The sequence below is a fragment of the Tinamus guttatus genome, unplaced genomic scaffold (genome assembly GCF_059628265.1).
Source record: "Tinamus guttatus ecotype Peru unplaced genomic scaffold, ASM5962826v1 Tinamus_guttatus_pri_ptg000459l, whole genome shotgun sequence".
Taxonomy (NCBI): Eukaryota; Metazoa; Chordata; class Aves; order Tinamiformes; family Tinamidae; genus Tinamus; species Tinamus guttatus.
The window spans coordinates 5,094,154-5,105,071 of record NW_028288993.1 but is presented as its reverse complement, the minus strand read 5'-3'; the positions used below and the strand labels follow the sequence as shown (position 1 = coordinate 5,105,071).

At 50.2% G+C, this 10,918-nt stretch overlaps 1 protein-coding gene across 1 annotated transcript in view; it reads left to right on the top strand.

Annotated features, from left to right (window-relative positions):
* The first annotated feature begins 248 nt into the window (after nucleotides 1–248).
* Nucleotides 249–10,918, top strand: part of BCR (BCR activator of RhoGEF and GTPase) — an 81,166-nt gene continuing 70,496 nt past the window's right edge. Inside the window, exon 1 of the mRNA XM_010217407.2 lies at nucleotides 249–1,811. Coding sequence (XP_010215709.2) covers nucleotides 293–1,811 — 1,519 coding nt within the window. The 5' untranslated portion in view covers nucleotides 249–292. The remainder of the gene's footprint in view (nucleotides 1,812–10,918) is intronic.

Below are 10,918 nucleotides of genomic sequence, written 5' to 3'. Positions count from 1 at the left end.
GGAGGAGGAGGCGGGCGGCCAGGGGAAGGAGGAGGGAGAAGGGGGAACGCGCAACACGGCGCGGGGCGGCCGGGCCGCGGCGGCAGGAGGCGGGCGGGGGCGAGCGGCGCCTTCCCCCGCGCCTCCTTTGTCCGCGCGCGCCGCGACCCGCGCGGCTGCAGCCGCCGGAGCGGCCTGAGGCGCCGCGCGCCGCCCTGCGCGGCGCTTCCGCACGTGAGAGGCGCCGGGCTCGTTCCCTGCGCCGCTCGCTCCCGCTTCCCTTGTTCCCCACTGCCTCGCTCCTGCGTGCAAAATGGTGGACCCCGTGGGGTTCGTGGAGGCTTGGAAGGCACAGTTTGCGGACTCCGAGCCTCCCAAAATGGAGCTGAAATCTGTGGGAGACATCGAGCAGGAGCTCGAGCTCTGCAAGGCATCCATCCGGAGGCTGGAGATGGAGGTTAACAAGGAGAGGTTCCGCATGATTTACCTGCAGACTCTCCTGGCGAAGGAGAAGAAGAGCTACGACAGGCAGAGATGGGGCTTTAAACGGATTTCTCAGTTGCCTGAAGGGGGTGCGGAGCAGCAGATGCAGGACCTGCATCACCACCAGTCTGCTGACCAAGAGGAATATGAGAAAAGCAAGTCGCACCTCGGGGAGGAAAAGTTCAAACCCAGGATCCCCTCGCTGCGGAAGCTGTCTACCCAGAGTGACGGCTCGGACCTGTCGCCCTTGGACAGCCCCCATCACGGAGAGGGAGAGCAGGACAGGTGTAAGTACTATGGTGAGGAGAAACTGAAAAGAGTTGCTGAAGATTCGGAGAATCGCTGTGATACAGATGGATCTCCTTCAAAACACAGATCAGCTTCCTCCCGCAGGCTGGTGGGATCTGCTGAGAAGGATGGATCATTCGAACCGCCCTCTAAGGACAGAGGGAACACCACGAGCGTAGCAGCCCTAAGGTCCAATTTTGAGAGGATTAAAAAGGTTAATTCACATTCTTCTGGAGATAATAAGGATGTTATTGAAAAGCCCTTTTACGTGAACATGGAGTATCATCACGAGAAAGGTCTAGTGAAGGTCAACGATAAAGACGTTTCTGATAAAATAAGCTCTCTTGGTAGCCAAGCCATGCAAATGGAACGGAAAAAGTCCTTGCACTCGCTCCCCTCTACTGTGGTACCCAGCTTTAGTGAGTTCCAGAGGCCCACCTACCGGGGAAGAGCCTCGGAGAGCAGCTTTGGCTACGATGGAGAGTATGAGGATGCTGAACTGAACCCCAGGTTTCTCAAGGATAATCTGATTAATGCCAATGGCAGCAACCGCCCACCTTGGCAGCCCCTGGACTTTCAACCCTATCAGAGTATCTATGTGGGTGGAATGATGGGGGATGGAGAAGGGAAAGGACCTATCCTGCGAAATCAGAGCACAACTGATCAGGAAAAGCATCTCACTTGGCCTAGGAGATCTTATTCACCCAGGAGCTTTGAAGACATTGGGGGAGGATATACACCGGATTGTAGCTCCAATGAGAACCTTACCTCAAGCGAGGATGACTTCTCCTCAGGGCAGTCCAGCCATGTGTCCCCCAGCCCGACCACCTACCGCATGTATCGGGAGAAGAGCCGTTCTCCCTCCCAGAACTCGCAGCAATCCTTTGACAGCAGCAGTCCACCCACCCCCCAGTCTCAAAAACGGCACCGGCAGCAGCAGCAAGTCATTGTGTCGGAGGCGACTATTGTGGGAGTTCGGAAAACAGGACAGATCTGGCCGAACGATGGAGACTTGCCTTCTGGGAGATGTCACCAGGACAGCTGTTTCCATGGGGATGCAGGTGTGTACTTCCTGCGTAAGCAACTTTTTGTTTCATTTTTTGTTTGCATATGGAATGGGAAACAGCATCGTGGAAAGGACCAGGAGAGGCTTTCTGGGTGATCTTGGGAGAATTGCCCAAGGGGGCAACTGTTCAATGTGAGAAACTTGTGCTTATTTTGTAGTTGTCTGATCCAAGAAGTTCCTGTAGAAATATACCTCTGATTGCATTTTAGAAATATGGATTTGTTTCCCAGAATGTTGACTCCAGGTTTTTGTTTTGTTTTGTTTGAAGGGATCAACTGAATCTCCCATAAATCAGCTCTCAAAAGTTTCCATGCATAGGAGGTGAGAGGGGGCCAGAGCTGTCCCTCCCTCTTGTTCTTTTACAGAGAAGTAGCCAAGCTCTGCCCCAGAGTGGGAGCAAGTCAAAACCTGATGGTCTGGCTGGAGCTCTGCCGTGACGCTCCTCCCCTCATCTTGTTTTTTCCTGCCTGTATTAATTGGGGTGCTCGTTTCTCCTCCTGTCTCGTGTCATCCTTCAATTAGAGATGATTAGAGGTGATGACTGTGCAGCCCTGTTCTTGCAGCTTTCTGCTATCACGACGGGAGGGAAGAACTGGGAATATTAGGAAGCCCTGAGGGAGAGCTGTTAATTTACTTTTAGCAGAGTCAGAATTTTTGTTTTGGGAAGAGCAGGGCACGTTTGAACCTATTCTTGCATAAGCTATTCAGGCATGCTGTTCATTCAGATGTTTGTGTGTGAGTTGGTGGAAGAGGGGAACAGTGAACTACGTTGAATCCTATAGATTCACTGGATGCATGTGGACATCTGGATGTGTTTAGCAATGCACAAAATGTAAACAGTATCTTGTGCTAACCCCAGTAGTCTCCTAGTAAAGGAGAAGCAACGAATTCTAGGAATGAAGAAACTGATAACTCACAAACTTAAAACAGTAGAAGTCTCTCTTGTGTGTGTTTCCTCCAGCTTTAAATCTGTAATTTTAATAAAGGATTTACTTGATACTTGACGACATGATTAGTTCCTGAAGTAGCAGGTGAATCAGAGCCCTGAAGAGGCTTTTAGAGAGGAGCCTGTCAGATTGTGTCAGGTTGATGCCCGAGCAACTTAGCTGGAAGGAGATTCCTGCATGTCCTTTCCCTGCTGTTTGTTTAGTGCCTGAAATATTCCTGGGGAGCAACAACCGAGGGAGACATTTTCACGCTTGCTGCTCCTGCTTTATTTTCCGCTACTGGGTTGGTGGAAGACCGTACATTTGTGATGGATGTTCACCGTATATGAAACCGTGTTACCCTGTCCTCATGGTGACTTCTTCCTTATCAGATTATATACACATATTTGTTTTTTCTCCAGGCCTACTGCATTCTTGTTGGGTCTCATGCATATGTGAGTATCTTGCAGGGAGCAGAAGTAATGCAGGGGAGAGGCTGGATCTAGTGCTGGTTTCAACTGAGCTGCAGCCATCTGTCTCTGCTCTTGTTTACTGATTCTCTTCAGATGACTGAGAAGCCTCCTGGCAGTTGCGGTTTTGCAGAGGGAAACAAAGGGGCAAAAATAACAAAGGTTGGTGTGGCTTTGGGCTAGATTCAGCTTTCAGAGGAGCCGTGGTTCAATTTTATCTTAAATAATTTTGTTTAGTTTCATTAGCTTTGTGAGATCCAGCAATAATGAAATGCTCTGCTGAAAGCTGAGAACAGTTAAAAATCCTGGTTCCGGTGGAAAGCTTAGTGTCCTCTTTGTGAGGATGACCACGCGACTGCAGACAAGGACAGAATGTAACTGATCTCCTGCTTCCCTCAGCATAGGGGGTAACACAGCAAGCCAGCAGGAACCTGCACCAGATGGCTAATCATTTCTGTCTTGCACATTAGCTGGTGGCAACTTTTCACTTAACCAAAAAGGCCTATGTCTTTAGGAGGACTGTGTTTCTGGTTTATTCCTACTGAGCCTCATTTTATGCGATTCTGTATTTTTCCTGATTGGGTTTCAGGTCAAGCTTCATCCTGTTGGCAGAACCTCTTTTTCATAACGCAAACACAAAAGGCGCGAGCGATGGCTGCGTGAGTAGCCGCCTGGCTCCCGTTCCCAGCCCGTGAGCACTGGCCAGGACTGCTCTCCAGCACCACAGGATCCGTGAGCAGCTCATGGCCCCAGCCGGCCTCGCAGCACCTGAGGTTGGGTCACTGCTTCTGCCAGCGCTCCCTGCAGCTGTGCTTGAACAGAGAGTGCAAGTCTGAATCCCAGCAGGTTCTGTCCAGCCTTAATGTTAATTAGCATCAAGCGGGATTTGTTCAACAGTGTTTGGCTTCTTTGGACGTGCAGATTCCCGTCGCCTTGATGGCTTTGCTTTTAATGACTTTGGTTCATAATAATGCTGAACGTGGTGTAGACAGACGCCCTGTGAGCTTCCTGTCTGGTCTGACCATGCCAGCGCATCTTGAGTTTGGCTGGGGAACACTTGCTATTTTGTCTAAATTCTTTCTCGAGTTCACAGTTGAGCGATCACTTGTTTAACTTTGCATTACAAAACAGGACCAGAAGGAAGTCACCTAGGTCTCAAGTGAATGGAATCTGAGCCAGTATTTGATCTGTGTTCTTGTAGATGACTTACTAAATCAAGGTAGTAGGATTTTAGCTTTTTTCAAGGATAAGGCGTAGTGTGAGATTTGGCAACAACCATATTATCTGTTAAACTTTGCCTAGATTTCATTAAAATACTTTATCTCCCTTTTTTTTTTTGAGGAATTATGTAACACCCATTAGCTATAATGGGAGAAGGGAAAATCAAGCCTATAATAAATGTGAATATTTTGACTACAATTGGTTGGGGAGAGGAGTAAGAATGTATTTATATTTTAATTCTGTGTAATCTTTTGTAGCAGACATAGGAACTCGAGAAGCCACAATTGTGTTTTCTGCTCAGAATCCAGGAGAGAGTGGCATAGAGCTGATACACAGCGGGGAGGCCTCCCAGTGACCTTGGTTGTCAGGTTTTTTTAACTAGTTACTTGAGGAGCACAGCAAAGTTGCTGCATGGCATTACAGCTTGCTGCATAAAACTAGGGCATGAGCTCTCAATGTTCTGTGCAGAAAATGATTTTATCTGTCTGCGTAAGAACATAGAAACTCCGTCTGGAGTGCACATAGCAGCTTTACAGGTTATCTTTCTTGTGGGTATTTTTATACCTGAATAGTGTCTTCTGTCCTCTTGAAAGGATTTGATAGTGCTCTCCAAAGAGTTCTGGCACTGTATCTAGAATGTTACCAACAGCCATAGTGCAGGATATAAAGCAGTCAGTTTGGAGATATGTATTATTTAATTCCACTGGGAATAACTCTGCTTATTTTAGTCTCAAGGACTAAAGGTCCTTGAGTTCAGCCTAGAGCGTGGAATTCTTCCCACTCCACCCCCAGGTTCTGCGATCACAGGGCACCTGATCCTCAGAGGAGGTGGTAACTAAGCCAGAGAGTTGTGGTCTTGTACTGGGAAGTCCTGGAGGGTGTTAATGTCGTCTGATCTGTTTGTGTGACACTTTTCCATGGTCCCCAACAAAGTGGCAGTGTGTCTCACGGGCCTCCCGGGCAAGTAGTGACCTACGGGTGGGCAGGTGACGGGTAATGATGGTGCCCTTGGAGTTTGGAAGTGTTGTAGGAACTTAAGCCTGGAAGCAGACTGCACCAGAGCTGCAGGGGTATTCCCAGCACCATGGCCACAGGTGCCAGGGCCCTATAGCTTTGCAGGGGATGCCACAAAACGATGTGAGATGTGATGTGTAGGCAGGTCGAGCTGCAGCAGTGAGTCTAGGGGCATGGCTTGGGCTCCTGTGACACTTGCTGACCCCGTTAAAGCACTGGAAAGGGAGCTGTGCTGTGTGCTGTCCTCAAAAGAACTCGTCTGTGGCCAGGGCAGTTGAATTGACAAGTTGGCCTCTACCTGTGTGTCCGTTTTGCTTCCTCACCGTCAGCCCAAAGGGATTCAGAAAGAAAAGCTCAAGGAGTTTGCTGCCTGGCACTAGGTTTGGTCCTGCCTTGGAGGGTAGTTGGGAGAAACACGAGCATCTGTGGACTTACTGCCTGACCTGGCGTCTCAGGACGCTTTGGCACTGCCTTCCTTTTCTGAGTTATAAACTCCTCAGCTCCTTTTCCCTTGAAGCACCAGCATTGAGCAAGGGAGTGAAGAGCTGGGAATGGCGTGGACATGGTGGAATAGGTGAGGCTTTAGAAATGATGAAGAGATTGGGCTTGTGAGATAAAAGTAATTGTTGTGCAGAGAAGTAGGCAAACCTGGGGAGAGGATGGGTCTGTCTTCATGAGCACTGGTCAGTGCATATACTGATCTAAAGTGGTTTACTTCTGTGTGCTTGCAGGTGGTAGACCTTAAAGCAATGAACTACTTCAGGGAAGGAGGTGCTTTGGCCTCCTCTGTTTTATTTATTTATTTATTTATTTATTTCTAGCAAAGAAATGGCTCAAGTGGCCCTTTTTCACGTTGAAGCCTTTTGGTGTTTAGGATGAGTGCAGATAGTCCTTGCAGCTGCTGTGGCCCCTGTGAACAGACTGCCTGAGGTGCCACCTTGCAGCATTTCTCCTTCTGAGCCTTGCCATGATGCTCCCTGTGGTTAATGCTGAGATAAGCAGTGAAGGGGCTCTGGGAGAGTCAATGTGGCTGCTAATTTGTGGAATCAATTGCTCTAGCGCCTTCCTCAAGTGCTGCTGTTCATTCCTGTAGTGCTCCTCGGTTGGATATTTGGATAAAGTGCTAAATATCCTGTTCATTCGCTCCCCTGGTGAGCTTGCATTTCTCTGCTCGCAGAAGTGCTTCAAACAAAATCGGTTGGGAGGGATGGGGAGTTGACATCCTGCATGATAGGCTTGGAAGGGGAAGGCGCAGGCTTTAACCGTAGAATTTGGTTGTCCTTCAAATGGTTGTGTGGATCCTGAGCAGCACGATATGGACTCTTAGAGGTTTTGTGGGAGGAGAGGCTCACTCATAATCCAGGCTGTGGGCTCTCTGAAAGATGGGTTAGCAGAGAGACGGAAGAGAAGAAGCCAGCGAGGCCTTTGGGCTCAGTAGCAGCCTGGAAATGGTCCCTGCCAGCAGGCTTGGCAGTTTTCTCCATAGCACTCTCCTTTGCTCCCCAACCTGCTAGGGATACCCAGTTACAGAACAGAGGCGAGAGAGCGCAGGATTTCAGCTGCAAGGAATTTTGGAGGTCAATCCATAAAGGTTAATGAGGTGAGACTTGGCAAGCGGCTGGAGAACTGCTCTATTTCAATTAGGGAAGCACATTGCTGCTCACAGAAATGGGCCTGTGGCTTGGAGGCGCAGCTTGTCCGGAGCTTGCTTTTCCCCTAGAGGATCCTGGACTAGCAGGTCCTTCGGCTTTGCCTCTCTGCCTGGATTTGTGCCGCCCAGGCAGATAAGCCGGGAAAGAACAATAAGGGCCTGATCCTGCTCCGCACGAGCCGTGAGGGAAGCGCTTCCAAAACAGGGACTTGGAGTGTCCTGGGTTACAAAGCAGGTTTCAGCCAGCTCATTAGTAAAAAGGTGGATTGAATTTTGGACTGTATTTTTATATTATACATGATGTGAAAGTAAGCTTAGACTGTGAGTAAGTCCTCGAGTGTCAGCGTGTGCTCCTGCTGCAAGGCAGAGCTCCGCAGCTCCCCCGCTTCCCTAAACTTGGTTTGAGTTGTGCTGCGTGTTTGAAACAGCAGAACTGTGCGGGTCCGCTGCGCTGTGCTGCTGTCACCGAGCCGGGATGTGGCTTGCAAACCTTTCCTGCTTGCTAAAATCCCCAGCGCCTGCTTCCTTTTGTCTCCTTCCCAGCTGCCAAAGTGGTATCTCTGTGCCCCTTAACCGCGTTATGGCTGGGCAGTAATCAGATTACTGCAAATGTAATTGGAATCTCTTTCTGCTTCGGGGGAAGCGCTGCCTGAACGCGGCAGCTGGAGCGGAGCTGCGTGTGGCCGCGTGAACGTGGGGAAGCGTGTGGGAACCCGCGGATTGCCCGGAGCCGGGGGGGATTGGGAGCTGTTGGTTTATGTTCCTGAAGGTACCCGGTGGTACTGGCCCCTTTGGGCTAGTCGTTGCCTTGGGGGTGGTGGTGGAAGGGGAGGTTGTTATCTGCAGCCCTTTCACCAACCTGTGTGGCTGCCTTTTTGTGCATTTTGTGGAGAAAGGGCTTCTTCCTAGGGAGAGAAAATCCGCCATGACCTTCTGCTTTTTAAAACTGAAGCAACCCCTTCTAGAGCTGCCCTGAAGCTGGTGCTCCATGCCAGTTACCGCTCCCTCCAAAGCGATGCATCCAAAAGCCCTGAATTACCTGCAGATTGGCCTGTGGCTGCAGGGAAGCAGTGAGGGCAGCACATAGCGCTGAAACCGAAGACACCGGCCTCGCAGTCGTTACTTCACAGCGACCCCTCACGCGCTCGGGCTCCACAGCCCCTCGCGCTTGTGATCCCTCCTGAGGCGATGAGTGTGCCAGCGCTCGCACTGCCACTTGCTCCTTCCTGAGGCCTCAGGATGTTCCGCTCGTGCCCAGGGTGGGTGTTCGCTGATGGGACACGTGCCAGCGCTGTGTTACCAGCACCGATGCAGAGCTGGGCCAGGAGAGCGGCTCGGGGCCCGCGGCGCAGGTGTGCCGGCACGGACCAGCGTCTTGGAAACAGCAAAAAAACACCTCTCAGTTACCTACCGCGTCCGTGTGTGCTTTTGAAGTGGGCCAAGTGCTTCCTAGAATAATCTGAAGAAAAATAATTCATCCCCTGGAGCATCAGGCTGAAACGTGTCTGAGTTGCTAAAAAGCAAGTGTGATTGGTGTGTTGTCGCTGCGGTGGGGAACGCGCAAACCCGAGGCCTGTGCTGCAGCCCGCGGTTACGCGCCGCTCGGTGATCTTGCCCGGGGAGGCAGGAACGGCCTGTCAGCCTGGCTGGCCCCAGAGCTTCCCCAAAGAGATTAGATTATGGTGCTTAGGATGAGGCAGGGCGCAGCGACGCTTGCTCCTGTGGCCGCTGCCAGCCAGCTGTCTCGCTTCGTAGCCGTCTCCATCTTTGTTTCCCACTAACCTGGCTACCTTCCTGAAAATTATGTATAATGATCAGCACTGACATTGCCTCGGGAAGCTTCAGAAACGGCGCGCTGAGAAAGGGAATCGAACGTTGTTGGGAGATTCCTTGTTTGCCCTCTATGGTGCCTTGCTCTCCTGCAGGCGGCCCTGGTGCTTGGACCCTCCTAGGGTGAACGCACAAGCGGGAGAGTTGCCCTCCCCTCTGGCATGCGGGTACCCCTTGTTCCTCCTTCTCCTGAGCCGGTCCCTGGAGCTCTGAGCCCGACAGGAGCGAGGTCACTGCTTTCACTCGTGTGAGCAACAGAGCAGAGCCTCTGTCTGCCAATGTCCTGTCGCGATCGTTGAGGTAATCTCAGTATTTGCACTAATGTGTGAATACCGTTTGTACTAATTACCTCCTCGAGTTCATAGATTAGATGGGCAGAGAACATCCTACTGCTAACCCAGTCCAGCTCTCCTGCCTGAGCCTGGCTGTGGCCGCTGGCGAGGCCCGTGCGTGTCTCTGGTTAACGGTGCCTGGTGCAGATGAGCAGCCTGCAGGACTTCACGGTGACGGCTGTGAGGGCAGCACATGGTGCAGTGTGTTCCTTGCGTTATCTTCCTTTTTTTCTGACTAAAAGGCCAGTGAATGAAATCTGAATTGCAAAGAGAAAAGACTGACACTGTAGTTTTGATGAAAACATTCTTCAGCCTTGGGATGCACACAGCTTCTCTGGTTTAATATTAATCATTCATGTTCTCTGGTACAGCGTGGATGGATACAAGAAGGGAATGCTTTAGCTAAATCCAGAGGATTGCTTGAAAAGAGCCCTTGGCTTGCTGGGACAAGTAAGCCTAAGCTCACATAGGCTTATTCAAAGGGCCTTGAAGAGCTGCCTCTCACTGTGTCAGAAAGCCTGTGCATTCAGCACAAGCACTCAGCTGAGGACAGCAGTCAGCTGCATAGTTTTTCAGGTGAACCCTTCCTTCAGCCTGAGCCTCTTCCAAGGAGGCAGGGTGGGCTTGCACTGACAGGCAGCTTGGGAACCGTTTGCAGTTTTATACACGTGCAACATTTCTGCTTTTTCCAGCATGTATTTTTGGCAGACCTGAATGCTGTGCCCCGTGCTCTGCTCCAACGACAGGGATCGAGAAACACCCAGGGCTGTTCCAGGTGGAGAACTGGGCTGTGGGCCCGGTGGCCTTTCGAAATTGATGTAGCCGCAGTGAGGCAGCAAGTGCAGTCCTGAGCTTTGGCCTGGCACTCTTGCTGTTCAGATGGGAGCTGGGTTCTGCTTTGTGTGAGTGCAGGAGCTCTCCTGTTCGGTGAATTGGAGCAGGGCCTATTGAAGAAAATTATTTTCCAATTTTCTGTATTCCTGAGTGAAGTTTGAACACAGGGCCTTGAGAATGTGGAACAGCCACTGCTGCCTGCACTGTGGTCTTATTACAGTGACTGCTTCAATTTCTAGGTTTTTGTTTTTGCTGAATTCCCGGCAGCTCCTGTGAAGCCCAGCATGAGCACTTAGGCATGCCCATCCTCCTTTTCCTTTGCAGTGCTGGGAAACTGCAGTGTATACATGGGAGTGTGTGCACAGGATATATATACATCTCTTAGACTGTTTCCCATTCAGATTGATTTTGCACTTTCTGTGTTTGCTAAACAAATTATTTTTAATTTATAATAACAACCCAAATATTTAAAACTACAGGAGTGGGGGTTTTGGATACTGTTTACTATCAAGTCAATACTGTGAGACTGAAAATCCACCTATGTCTCTTTATTTATTTCATTTGGTGTTTTTTCTTAAAACAGCTATAGCCTGCTAACCTAAGGCAGTGTTGGGCAGATCTGGATACTCTAGTCTTGAATATCCCCTGGCACATTCCTGTATGTTTTTACAACAATCTGTAGTGCTACATGCTATAAGTTATCTGGAGATGTAACTGACCCTCTTTTAGGTAGTTTAGGTAGGACACAACACTTAGCTTTGTGCAATAACCAGAAGAAATGGTTTGGCAGGCCAAAGACTGCTGGGCCTGGGCTGCTCGCTGGC